At 39.7% G+C, this 14,646-nt stretch overlaps 1 protein-coding gene across 6 annotated transcripts in view; it reads left to right on the top strand.

Annotated features, from left to right (window-relative positions):
- DOCK7 (dedicator of cytokinesis 7) overlaps positions 1-14,646 on the top strand; it is a 185,207-nt gene that overhangs the window by 80,631 nt on the left and 89,930 nt on the right. For all 6 annotated transcript variants that reach the window (XM_084777076.1, XM_084777074.1, XM_084777075.1 and 3 more), the window contains exons 15-16: positions 10,192-10,309; positions 13,254-13,324. In XM_084777076.1, the coding sequence (XP_084633202.1) occupies positions 10,192-10,309; positions 13,254-13,324 (189 nt within the window). The remainder of the gene's footprint in view (positions 1-10,191; positions 10,310-13,253; positions 13,325-14,646) is intronic.

Raw genomic sequence — 14,646 nt, 5'->3', positions numbered from 1 at the left:
ATAACTGTGTGAGTTTTAGAATCACACTGTTGTCTGGTTCTAAAAGCCAGCTCTAGTGTTTTGCCTTTAATCAAATTATTTGATTTCCCATGCATCAGTTTCACACTTGTTGGGGTAATTTATAACTTTGTTGGTGGTGGGTTTTTTTTTTTTAATCTTTTTAAAATGTATTTTATGTATGCATGCTCTGTCTGCTTGCACACCTACATGCCAGAAGAGGGCATCAGATCCCATTAAAGATGGTTGGGAGCCACCATATGACTGCTGGGGATTGAACTGAGGACCTCTGGAAGAGCAGCCAGTGCTCTTATCTGCTGAGCCATCTCTCCAGCCCCCTTGGTTTTGTCTTAAGATAGGTCTGTTATGTTGCCCAGACTGACCTCCAGATTATGGGCGTTCAGCACCATGCATCAGGATCATGTCCATAAGTTTAAAAACTTTATTTTATGTGTGGATATTTTGCGTGCATGTATTCGTGTGGACCTCAGCAGAGGTGAGAAGATGATGTTGGATCCCCTGGGACTAGAGTGATAGAAGGTTGTGAGCTGCCATGTAGGTGCTGGGAGTCAAGCCGAGGTCCTCGGTGTCGCTTGTGGCCACTCCACCATCTTTCCAACCCTCGTGTTAAGGCTTCTTTTTTTTTTTTCCCAAAGAAAAAAAGCAATATAAAAATTTTAACTTGGGTTGTCAGGCAAAAATGTTACAGACTGCACCATTTCTAAAATCCAATTCATAGAAATGCCCACTCCTGCTATAAAATAGAGTTTCTTGCTGGGCGGTTAAGGATTAAGGGATTGGCTAAGGCTTTCTTAGAGGTGCCGGTTAAGGAGCGGTTGAGAGCAGGGTTCTGGAGCCAGACTGCTTGAAGTGGAGTCTTGCCCTGCTGCTCTTCAGCTCCTCCACCCTTGGTCAAATCATTTGCTTTCTGTTTTCTTTTTTTATCCAGTGGAGGCAATACTTTACTTAGGGTTGTGAAAAGAGTAAAGTTAGTATTTTCAAATCACTAAGAAACCCTATCTTGAAAAACCAAAGGAAAAAAAAAGATTATATAGACATGGAAATTTCTCTGGTGTCTAGGTCTGAAGAGGTTTGTTCTTGTGAATCTCGGCAAGACACTGGATCTGTGTCTGTATACATGTGCGTGCTTTCTCTTACGGGGCTGTAGGTGTGGGTGGTCGTGTGAGGCTTGAAACTAGGACTTCAGCGTACAAGGCGAGCACTTTCCAACTGTGCGTTTTCCCCAGCCCGCCCTGTGTGCAGCTGTGCTTGAGTATCCGTTACAGAACTATATAAATACTTTTGGCAGAAATAAGTAATAAACAGACATGTATGCATGCAACCACTAATAAATATGCTCATGAGTCGGTCTCATCTCCTGCGCCCTGGTGTGTGTGTCAGGGAGTTACTAAAGTATGTACTGAACTAGATTGAACAGTCACATTTTCTCCTTTCATGGGAAAAGTTAGTGATCCTTGGTCATGCAGGGCATATTTCGAAACTTTTCTTGACTAAGCTGTCAGCTTTTGTGGGTCAAAACTATTGACCTGCGTTCCATCCCCTAGGTGAAGCACGTGATGAGCCAATCTCTCTACTCTCTTACACTACCTTTTTTTTGCCAAATGATTTTTAATTTGTATCCTTGCTCCTTTGTACAATGTCTTATTCCTTGCAGAAACAGTAAATATTTATGGGATGGGCAAAGGAGTTTTTCACACAGCAAGCGTAAAGCACATGTAGTGGATACACATCCCTTTGATTCATCAGCTTCCTTATTTAACAAAAAAGGACTATGACGAGGGGACCCCTTTTTAAAATAAATTATTTTTATTTTATTTCCTGTGTGTGTGTGTTTCGCCTGCATGTGTGCCTGCAGGTGGCCATCAGCTCTCCCAGGACTGAGTTAGAGAATGCCAAGTGGGTACTGGAATCAAACCCAGGTTCTCTGGAAGAGCAGCCAGTGCTCTTAACTGCTGAGCCACCTTTCCAGTCCCTCAAAAGGGGCTTTTAAATAGGGTCCTTTAAATAGAACCCTAGTCAAATACAGCCAGTATACCAAAGGAAATAAAGTACGGTTAAGCAAACCCAGTACTTAATTTAAGAATGTCTGTTTCTAAGAATCACTATACAAAATTTTCTAGCTACAGAGAATTCTAGGACATTCAGCAGCCTTAGAATGCTTAAGTTCCAACAAACCAGAGACTGCTTGCTTTTCTCAAGGTTATACAGTCTTACAGTAATATTACTTGCAAATTAAGAACAAGGTATTTTGGCTCTTCAACAAAATCTTTTTTATTTTATGTATGTGAGTGTTTTGCTTGCTTGTGTGTGCACCACATGTGTGCAGTGGCCAGATGAGGTCATAGGATCCCCTGGGTATTGTTTACCTTGTAGACAGATATGATGTAAACTAATGTTATATGTTTGTTAGAAATGCCTGGAAGTATCTATTTAAGAAAAATGTGTACAAATAGAAGTGTTGTGAATTGAAGAACAGAACAATGCTAGAATTAATATATTAGCTCCTCGCTTTCTCTGATCAGAACAGGAACAGCAATTAAATAGATGTTTAAGGTAAGAGGCTGGGCTTGGAGCTCATTTGTCATCATGCTTGCCTGCTGTGCATGTTGCTCTGGGTTCCATTCCCAGCACTGCTTAAGCCGGGTGTGGTGGAGCATGGCTGGGGGGTGCAGGCTGGAGGATCAGGAGCTCAAGATCATCCTCGTTTATTTATATAGAAAGTTCTAGACTAGACAGGACACATGATATGCTGTTTTTAAACAAAGTAAGCTACATATGTAAAAGTGTTCTTTGACTTAGGTCAGGTTCTGTTCTGAACAGGTATGTATTGAAAGTGCATCCAATGCAGCTTAACGTCATAGCACAGCATCAGTGTCTTAAGAATCACCCTGTGGGTGAGTAAGGACCGCATTTCACTGTCACTGCTTGGCATCATGAGAGTATTCTATAACGTATTGCTAGCCCAGCACTCTGGAAACGGCAAGTGAAGCCGTCAGACAGTGATCCAGAGGTTGAGTGAGCTTAAAAGGAATTGTATATTTTTGCATGTTCTGTTAATATGTTTGTGGCAGTTGAATTTTAATGCCTCACATATGCTAGGTAGGTGCTCTACTACTGAGCCAAAACCTGTGTGTGTGTGTGTGTGTGTGTGTGTGTGTGTGTGTGTGTGTGTACACACATGCTGCATAATTTGTTTTGTTGTTTTTGCAAACTTGAGTATTTTAAAACCTATAAAAATGAAAACTATGACTCTTTTCTACTAGTATTTTGTTATCTACTATACCAGATCTCTTGAATGACAAGGTAAATGTCTTTTTTAAACAGAAATCAGAACATATAGTTCAAGTCACATGCACCAAACATGACCCAAGAACTTATTCTTTCTGAATTATTTACATAGGAATACCTTTGGATTTCCCATGATAGGTTATCTGTAGTTTTTTTTTCTTGTCTATTGAGATAGTCTCCCTATATGTACCAAGCTGGACTTGAACTCTCAAACTTCCTGCATCAGCCTCCCATGTGTTGGGATTACAAGTATGAAACCTCAGAGGGCTAGAAAGATGGCTCAATGATTAAGAGAACTGGTTGCTCTTCCAGAGGTTCTGAGTTTAATTCCCAACAACCATATGGTGGCTCACAACCATCTGTAATGGAATCTGATTCTATCTTTTGGTGTGCATGAAGACAGAACACTCATGTGCATAAAATAAACAAGTGTGAAACCTGCATGTCTTTTCAAGGGCTCAAAAAGATTCTATTTATAGAAGTACCTTAATGTAACCACCCCTGTTAGTGGTCAATAAATATTTTTGGCTTTGTAAATAGTATATAGGAAATATGTTCTGTGTTTATGGGAAATATTTTTACATAGGCTCAGACTTGTAAGTTATGATTGCTTTTGTGAGATTCTTCACATATGTACCAGTTTATATTTCTGTCAGTAAAAGAAAGCATCTCTTTCACTGTATACTTTTATCAATGCTTTCAGTGAAAAATTCTTATGGCATATATACATCTAGTTTGTTTTACTGGCCATCTGTGTCACTGTCTTTGAGAGCTATCTGGACATGTGCCTTGTACACAGTTTGTCCCTTTCTGCTGATTTTAGGAATACTCTGCCATATGTATAACAAACCACATTCCTTCAGCGTCTCACTTTTCCTCCACCTGTGTCTGTCTGTGGTACTGCTTTCTGTGGGGAAGCCTTAAAATGCATATCTTGTATAACTTCGTGTGTTATGCCAAGAGACTTTTTCTCTAGTCTTTTTTAAACATTTCTTATATTCGTGGTTTTATTATCAAATCCTTTGATTAATCTAGAATTGCTTTCCATGGTAGGTAGAATATTTGCCTTTGTCCCCTCTAATGACTACTCACCTCCTTTCACATTTCTGCTTTGCTGCCATCTCCCTGCTAGTTTGAAACACTCTGGAGGAGTGCGGGCTTGGTGTGTTTATCTGAGAACTTCTAGCGGAGTCGTTAGTCATACATGGAATTAACCAGATGTGACTTCATGTCTTTCTTACTTAAATCACATTGAGTTTAAAATTGTATTGTGTATTGTGGAAATCAGTTTATATATAATGTTCACACCACTCTTATTTAACTTGGAGTCCAAATTTGTGTGTGTTAAATCTCTAAATTTTTATGTACACTTTGCACTATATACTCAAGAAATATAAAGTTGTTGTTGTTGTTGTTGTTGTTGTTGTTGAGTTTATTGAATGAGCATGGGGAGAGAAGGAAAGAATGGAGGGGTACCCAGAGAGAGACAAGACAGAGACAGCGACAGGAAGAAGAAGAAGAAGAAGAAGAAGAAGAAGAAGAAGAAGAAGAAGAAGAAGAAGAAGAAGAAGAAGAAGAAGAAGAAGAAGAAGGAGAGGAAGAAGAAGAAGAAGAAAGAGAGAGAGAGAGAGAGAGAGAGAGAGAGAGAGAGAGAGAGAGAGAGAGAAACAGACAGGGTAGAAAGAGCTAAAGTATTTTTTTTTAAACATTAAAAGATAAAAGAGTTTGGGCTCCCGGAGACTTAGAGGAGCTACTTTAAAATATATGTGTGTGTATATACACATATACATATGTATGTATCTAAATCATATATATGATTACGTGGTCTAATGTAGAGTGATGGCGCAGTAGTTTTGCTTTTCTGTGTGTTTTACAGGACTGACAGATGTGGGTTCTGTTGTTGTTGTCATTAAAGACCAGGATCTCACCGTGTAGCCCTGGCTGGCCTGAACTCACAGAGATCTGTTGGTCTCTGCCTGCTGAGAGCTGAGATTAAAGGTGTTGGCCAGCACACCTGTTTTATGAGCATGTTATTCCCACACCCTGGAGTGAACCCAGTGTCATTCTTTGCTTATTACAGCAAAGCAGCATAACTTGTGTTCAGCTTTGTGTGATTCCAGCTCTAGACCATTATTCCAACAAGTCAACATCTAATAGTCTTACCTTCTCAGTAAATAGATCTGTGCAGACACCCAATAAATGTGTGGCATGTTTCTAATTAAGGCCAGTACATTATTACACGTTTTGGGTTGTTTTCCCTTTGACCATCTCAGGGAACATATGTTCTTGTTATAATACAGTGTAAGTCTGTTTCCATTAGATGAGATTAGTTATTTCTTTACTGACTCCCTTGCTTGTTTATTTCTCTTCAGGTAAGACTTACATGTTACAAAATCCGAGGACCCCGGGGGCTCAGTAGCCTTTGATACTTAAGCATTTCATTCTCCTGAGTCTTTGTTTAGTTTCCTTGTCACTTCCTACTTCCCTGTGAGCGATTTTTCAGTCTTCTTGCAGGTTCACCCTCTTCCATTGAACACAGTGTCCAGGGAATAAATGGAGATCTTCCTCTTCCCCTTCTCCTCTTGTTCCCTCCAGGGTTCGGGACATGGCTCCTTCAAGCCTGAGGCTCGCTGTGTGACCACCTTAGCCTTGTGTTCATGAGTGCCCTGCCTCCACCTCCGGAGACTTTTTCACTTAAATTCTTATATTAAGTGATATACTCTAATTCTTCCATAGCTGATGTCTTTAAGAATGATTTCCTAGCATGGGAAAAATGATATATGGATGTTCTGTAGAAAACATTAAATAAATAACTCCGGTCCTGATTTGGATTAAAGCCATCAATATAGCCAAGCCTGGTGGTGTATGCATGTAATCCCAGAACTTTGGAGACAGGCACAGGAAAATGTATTACCATGTTAAAGCTTTTCTTTTGCTTACACAATCGAGAGTTAATCGTCGGTGAATGTTCAAACTGTAATTTGGAGAAACATTTCTTATTCAAAAGAACCAAATTCTTTAGAGAAATGCTTGATTATCATTAGTGTGTGTGAGTGTTGGGAGTATATCTGTGGAGGTTAGAGGGCAGAGTTCTTCTTCGTCTTATGCCTTTGTGAGTTCCAGGATTAAATTCAAGCTCTCAGGCTTGTATGGCAGCTCATTACCTACTGTGGCATCTCATTGCAGCTGTGTGTGTGTGTGTGTGTGTGTGTGTGTGTGTGTAGGAAGAGGGAGGGGCAGAACTTGGGAGTGTGTGTGTGGCAGTGTTATTGCATGACTGTGCAAGAGTGTGTGTGTGTGTGTGTGTGTAGGAAGAGGGAGGGGCAGAATGTGGGAGTGTGTGTGTGGCAGTGTTATTGCATGACTGTGCAAGACTATGGCATGTGTGTGTGTGTGTGTGTGTGTGTGTGTGTGTGTGTAGGAAGAGGGAGGGGCAGAACGTGGGAGTGTGTGTGTGGCAGTGTTATTGCATGACTGTGCAAGACTATGGCATGTGTGTGTGTGTGTGTGTGTGTGTGTGTGTGTAGGAAGAGGGAGGGGCAGAACGTGGGAGTGTGTGTGTGGCAGTGTTATTGCATGACTGTGCAAGACTATGGCATGTGTGTGTGTGTGTGTGTGTGTGTGTGTGTAGGAAGAGGGAGGGGCAGAACGTGGGAGTGTGTGTGTGGCAGTGTTATTGCATGACTGTGCAAGACTATGGCATGTGTGTGTGTGTGTGTGTGTGTGTGTGTGTGTGTGTGTGTGTAGGAAGAGGGGGGCAGAGAAGGGGATGGTGAGAGAAAACAGAACTTGGGAGTGTGTGTGTGGCAGTGTTATTGTGTGACTGTGCAAGTGTGTGTGTGTGTGTGTGTGTGTGTGTGTGTGTGTAGAGCATCACAGCAAGCTGTAGGTTAGAGGACAGCTAACAGTAGTCCGTACTCCTTCCACCTGAGGTCGCCAGGCGTGGTGACAATTGTGTTCACCTGCTGAACCATCTCAGTGGACCAATTCTACTTTGACTTCCTGTTACTTAACAATCTGTATAATGGTTTTTGAGTGATCAGTTGGCTACTTGTAGTCAACTTTGATTTCTCATTTTTATTAATTACCAGATTGACCATCATTATTCTTTTTTTTTTTTTTTTTCGAAACAGAATTTCTGTGTAGCCTTTACTGTCCTGGACTTGATGTGTAGACCAGGCTGGCCTCAAACTCACAGCTATCCACCTGCCTCTGCCTCCCAAGTGCTGGGATTAAAGGCGTGTGCCACCACTGCCCACCTATTATTACAGAGTTACCCTGTGCACTTGTCATATTTTGAGTCCTGTTCTCCATTTCATTAGTATTCATGGATGCATACTTTTTTTGTCAAAGACATTCCTATCTATCCCCTATCACTGAAATTTTTATTGTTTTTCATTATTTAAAAAAATTAAACTAATCTGGGTGATGGTGGCACATGCCTCTAAGTCCAGCACTTGGGAGGCAGAGGCAGGCAGATCTCTGTGAGTTTGAGGCCAGCCTGGTCTGCATAGTTCCAGGACAGCTAGGGCTACACAGAGAAACCCTATCTCAAAAAACAAAATATACAAATAAAAAATTAAAGTAGAAAGATACATAAAAAGACCTAAAGCCACTCGTGTTAGTATTTTAGAAATTTACCAACCTTCTCATTTTTGCTTCTCCCTTCCCTGTCTTTCCCCCACACAAACTCCTTTACAGGATTCTTCAACATGATGGCACCACTGCGTATCCCTACTCTGGAATCCTCTTCCCATGTCAGCCTCCACCCAGCATCCTAGTTAGGGGTCACTTCCTGTACCAATAAACATGGCTACACATTGTCAAGGGATTCCGTAGTATCCCTTCACACTATTGGTACCATAATTTAACTAGGCCATCCATAATAGATTGACTGTCCTTTAACCAAAGTGCTTGAGACTATAACTTTGATATTTTTGAAGTTCTTTAAAATATTCCCATATGTACTGAAAATCTGGGGTACTAGAATCTAAGTCTAAGTATGGAATTCATCTGTATGAAGAAAATTTATATAATATTGATTAGTACATTGTACATTTTTTAAAAAGTTTATGTACACTGAATGATCAGATTTGTGGTATGAAACTTAGAATGTTTCATTTAAAAAAACACTAGGCATGAGGTGGAGGCAGAGGCAGCAGCAGGCAGATCTCTGTGCATTTGTACTCTGCTCAGTCTACCTAGGGAGTTCCAAGCCACCCAGTACTACATAGTAAGATCCTGTCTCAAAAATATAAAATAAAAATAAATTTAAAAAATTAGAACTTAGAGTAAATAAAATCTTTTAATGATTTCAACCTTGGGAATATTTTGAACTTTTGTTTTATTTGGAATGCGTAATATGGTGAACAGTGTATCTTTTTATAGTTAATTATTCTTGATAATAAAAATATTGTATGAATTACTTGTGCAACACTCATCTATTTCTGTGCATAATCCTCTCCTAAGGCTAGAAGTAGATTTGTTGAGTCAAAATATGTTCATGAAGAAGTTATCTATCACTGTACATAACTGTAGCAGTAGAAAACCTAGACCTGTTTTCATGGCCCTAAAGTTGGTTTTCAGGGTATTGTTCTTACTAAAATTTTGTTTGTCAGACCTAAGCAATGGTGTTCACATAAGTAACTCTCATTTTTAACCCTTTATTTATGTGTCTTTGGTTGAATTATTTCTTTTCTTTATGTTAGTAGCAGAAGCTATTAAATTGTGTAGGATGTACAATTATGAACTGAAAAGGCATCTAATACATACATGCAGGGTAGAATATAATTATTTTACAGTAATTACCTGACTCTGTAGTGTCTTTTGTATTGTAATATACATATTTGTGTGTATATGTGTATACATGTCCGCACATGCCTGAGTGTGTGTGTGTGTATACGTGTATGCACACATGTACGTTCTAGCATGTGGAGGCCAGAGCTCAATTTTGGGTGTCTTCCTCATTTGCTGTCCAACTTATTTTTTGAGACAGGGTTTCACACTGAGGCTGTTGCTCAAATGATTGGCCTAGTTCGAGTGTTGACTAGGACCTAGGCTCCCTTCTACGCTGCCACTGCTGGTGTTACAGGCGTGCCTCCAACTTTTGTGTGGGCTCTGGCCTTTAGCTGAGGTCCCCTTGATGCACAGCCTGCACTTTACTAATGAGCTATTATTCTTGTCTCTACAATATAGTTTTGAATAATAAAGTGGCCTATTGTTCCTTATAAGTTCTTGATCAGATTTATACCAGTAACGCATTTGTGAAGTCTGTTTTATTTGTATCTACTTGGAGGGGCTAAAATAGAATTAGAACCATCTTTTAAATTTTTTGTAATGTCTTGGCTCATACTTTATTCTCAGAAGCCTCTTATAGAAGAAAGAGAATGTTTGGAGTCTGACTGGTTTGTTGTCTGTCTTCAACCCTGATGTTTAATTTCATTGCATATGAAAAACCATTAATTAAGCCATAACTTAATTAGCCAATCCATCATAGATTGAATATCTTTTAACCAAAATGCTTGAGACTATAACTATTTAATAATTTGAAATTTGTTAGAATGTTTGCATATGTACTGAAATATCTTGAAGACTGGACCCTAACTCTAAGGATGGAATTCAATCTATAATGGATTAGTTAAATTAATTTTCTAGAGTTCAGTTCATCTGTAAAATTAGGTTACATTTGATTTCTTTATATTTCAGTGTTTCTCTAAGTATCCATGAAAAATACTTAGCGTAGGCACTGGCAAAAAGTAGTTGAGTACGCTTCCATCTGTTTCTTTTGTGATATCTAAGTATTGTTAGGCATGCACTCACTAGAACTCACACACACATTGTTCTTAGATGTGCACTCACTATTATTTACACTTTTTGGTTTTACAGAAATCTTCTCTTCATTTACCCTCAAAGTCTTAATTTTGCCAACCGTCAGGGTTCTGCCAGAAACATCACAGTGAAAGTCCAGTTTATGTATGGAGAAGATCCGAGTAACGCAATGCCGGTAAGAACCATTCTTTGATGTTTCTTTTTTCCATACTTTATTCAAATAGATGGCGGTTTTTTATTTGTTTTGTTTTGTTATGTATCACTGATTGGCAGCTCTAAACTATAATTTAATGATCCTTTCAACCAAATTTCTAACTGCACAACTTCCTGATAGATAGTAATATCTTAATGCTAGTTATTTATGAGTACTTGTCATGTGGGAAGCACTCCCAGAGATGCAAAGATGAATAAGCCTTAATATCTAGAGAATGTAATACAGTGAGAGACTGCAGCCAAGTCTGGCTAGGGAACACTCTCAACGAACAGGGAGCTTTCCCTTACTTTGGGCACTTGTGATTCTGCTTTTCTTAGCGCTCCCTTAGGACCAGTGGCAGGTGAAGGAGGAAAGAGGTGGTCTTGTCCTTTGCAGACAGGCTCTAGAGGCTAAGCTCGGGTGCACATTAGATTCATCTTGTCGGGATTAACTCATCTCTGTGGCTCCAGACTAAGTAGCAGTTTACAAACTCTGTGAACTGTGATATGCTACTGAGAGACTGATACAGAGTCAAAGGAGAAGGTGTCCAGAGTGGGCAGAGGATGCCTGACTGAGGTAATAAGTATGCATCTTACAAAGAAGTTCCCCTCTCTCCCTGCTCCAAAGTGAGACGGTAATGACCGTGGAAAGAGGAGCAGGGGCGGCCCAGGTCTGTCCATCCCTGAGAGTGATGAGTACAGTGAAGCTGCCCCCGAGCCATGTAAGGTGTTAGAGATCTAGCCTGAGGTGGCTCTTGACTGCCATAGCTGCCACTGATAATGAATTCAAGTCCTGTGACAGTCGAGTGCTTGGGGTAATTGAAGCTGGAAACACAGAATGGGCATCAGCTATGGACGGTATAGATTTAGCCTCAGACAATGAAAATGCTTAGCTGGGCAAGGGTTCGCATTGAGCCTTATTTTGTGCCTCAAATCCATCTTTTAATCAGGTTCTTTAGATGGTTCTCCTCACTAGGAAAGATGCGTCAGTGAACACAGGTTATTCAGCTTTGTGCTCTCGCAGCAATGTCATATCTTTATTTATAGTATTTGCTGAACAGATGTACAGTGTATTTCTGAGTCTTGAAATTAACATTTTTCTTTACTAGATCTTTATTTCAGCTAAATGAGTAAATGTTTTATTTTAGTTGAGGTAATATATTGGAAAAACAGATACTGTATACAGATTGCCATGTAGACTTGAGCTTTATGAAAGATGTATATGTTGAAGAATGTTGCATTGTCAACTATCAAAGTCTCCCATGTCTGAGCACATTCCTGGCCTCTTCCACACAGCACTGGGTGCTTCCCTCGCACACTGGCACTTAGAGCTCTCTCTGCAGTGTTAGGGCAGCATTTTCTCACTCCTTTCACAGTGTGGTTGTATGCTCCTCTGCTGTATGCATTAGACTGTGAGCTCCTTGAGGGCAGGGCCCTGTCTCACTCATGTCTGTGTCTCCATGCTTGTCACAGTGCTGAGAGACAAAACACATGTCAGATGACCAAAATTGAACACATTCCACTTTGTTCTGTTCTGGTTGCATAGATAAATAGTTTGCTTTATGAAAAGAGATAGCTTCTAAAGAAAAAAGATGCTATGTTTCTTTCACTTGTATTATTTATATGAGAATATAATGCTTTTATGCTAGTGTAAATGGCTGCTATGAAAAGAATATATATATATGTGTGTGTGTGTATGCATTTATGTTTGTAAACTATGACTATTGAAGAGGTCTTCATACAATTTTTTATTATATATTATATAATTGTCAATAAGACAAAACTGTAAAATTTGCAATTATGCAGCTAAAATAAACTTTTATAAAAGCATATAAGGTAACTGGGCATTGATGGCACATGCCTTTAATCCTAGTATTTGGTAAGATGAAGAATTTAAGCCTGGACTACATATAAAATTTAAGTCCAACCTGGGCTACATAGTGGGACCCTATCTCAAATCAAAGTAAGAACAAAATAAAAAAAAGAAGTATCTAAAGTATTAGAAAACTTAAGTAGGTAAAGCATTTTAAAGGGAGTAAATGTTATTGTATGTGTTATTTCTTTACAATAGAAGCACCTGCTTGAAATCTTGGAAAAAAGAAACAAGTGTCAGTTACCTCCTTTACAAAAGGAATAGATTGGGTTGTTTCACAGGATGATGATGTAAATATAGCTGCTAGATTTGCAGTGCTCAGTCTGGGGCGTTTCTAAGCTGCAGTACTCATAATAATGATGTCGACATTGGTCTCTAATTAGCAAGTGTTCCTGGCTCAATTTTGTGTAAATCCTTTATTTTTAAAATGTGGTGGATTTAAAAGCAAGCACACATCCATAAGTCTAAAATGGAGCACCTCCGTTGTGAAATAACTTGCAGGGTATATGAGAAGTAAAAGATAACAGCAAAACCTAAAGACAGTATTTTTGTATCATTTATAAACAATTGGTATTTGACCTTCAGGAGGCCTCTCATGTTTTAGTAAAGCCACCACTTTGAATAGTATATTAATGCCACCATGTGGGGTAGTTTTCTTATTATAAGGAGAAGGCATGGTGGCACATGCCTGTAATCCTAGCGTTAGCTTCAAGGCTGTCCCCAACTACATGTGAAGTTCAAGGCCACCTTTGGTTACGTGAAGCCCTGTCTCAAAAAAGCAGGGAAGGGGAGGAGGACAGAAATGTATCTTATTACACAGTGAGTAGAAATATAATTGTAGAAGCTTTCTGAATGGTTGAATGTCAGATGGGTCTATCATTGAAAAGATAGCTGAGTAGCTGAGTTTTGACAACCGTAAGTAGGCACATTGCTCTTCACTGGGCTGGTTTCGCCCGTTTTCTCAAGTAGTTTTTAAAGCATACAATTCTTACGTAGATATGAAACATCCAGCATTTATTAACACCAAGTTTCAACATGCTGTTATTTGTTACAGGTAATCTTTGGTAAATCTAGCTGTTCAGAATTTTCAAAGGAAGCCTATACAGCCGTAGTATATCATAACAGGTACTGAATTAAAATATTTCTTTCAAAGTTACTCACTTCTTAGTGGCATTGTTAGCATTCACATTAGTATGTTTACCAAATGCTTTGCTGCACTGAATGTGCCAAATTCACGACTGACATCAATACTGGCAATTTCCAGTCTGTAGACGCACAGCTCTTCTTGGTAGACGTCTCAAAATGTAAGACTTTGTACAAAAACATCTATTTTAAAAATTCTGTTTCTTCCTGTATAGTTATTGATTGGTGTTGTGAACTCTGGTCCTTTGGTCTCTGCCTTATTATTTTCCCCAGACACTTCCTCATTTTGTTGAACTCTACTGTGCTCAAGCATTGACGTGTGATATGTTCAACATCTGCCATCCTTTGATTTAGTGACTCCAGTTTTACATCTGTGAGAAGCTGCTGACCCCGACTAGCTTCTATTTTTCTATTTCTTTGGGGTAGGGGTGGTTATTAAATTTAGTTAAAGGAAAAAAATCACAAAATTGTCCTATTGGGAGAGCTGTTGCAGAACTGTGCTGTTGCGTCACATGTAGGGCACAACCATTCATTTCTTGTCTGTCAGCCCCTCCTTCACAGCCTTCTTAACGTCATTTTGATTTGGATTTATTTTGTGCCTTTTCTCTCATGAGCCAGTAACTTTGGGGGTTTCCCACAGCTGTTGTTTGTTTGTTTGTTTGTTTGTTTGTTTGTTTTTCTTCTGTATTTCTAACTTACTGATTACAGCTGTCAAACTTGACATCCATATTTTCTCTGTCCACACTTGTCTGCCGTCCCTTCTCTTACAGTGTAGCACTGGCCCCTGCCCTGCTCGGTGTGCCTCCTTGCTGTCTGCTCCTAGTCCCGTTCCCTCCTCCAGAGTAGGGTCAGCTGCTGTCTCTTCCCATCCCAGGTGTTTCATGGCTCCACCCATTACTTTCAACGTGAAGCTCAGGCAGCAGGTGTGACACACCCTGGCCATTCCCTGGTGCTCGTACGGTGCGTGCTTTCTTGCTCTCCTTAAAACTTCCTTCCTTCTCGACTTCATCTTGCAGCCACATTGTAGTTTCTCTCTACCTTTCTATCTTTAGGGACCCTTTTTCTAAATATAGGCCCTGCACACAAAATACTAAAACTTTTCTCATAATTTCTCTTTGTATGTCTCTTTCTGAGTGATCTCTCTGCCGCACTCAGTGAAAGCGCTTCTGCTCTAACATGTGACGGAAGGCTTCCAAGTCATTTGCAGTCGTGGCCTTCTGTACTCATAGATCTTCTGACTGATGAAGACGGTTTTCTTCGTTTGCAAGTTTGTCTTCACGACACCCTCTATTTTAATTGTGATG

The sequence above is a fragment of the Acomys minous genome (genome assembly GCF_964271855.1).
Source record: "Acomys minous genome assembly, chromosome: 1".
In the NCBI taxonomy this organism is placed as follows: domain Eukaryota; kingdom Metazoa; phylum Chordata; class Mammalia; order Rodentia; family Muridae; genus Acomys; species Acomys minous.
Note: the sequence above shows the minus strand (reverse complement) of the source record. Positions and strands in the feature narration are given on the sequence as shown.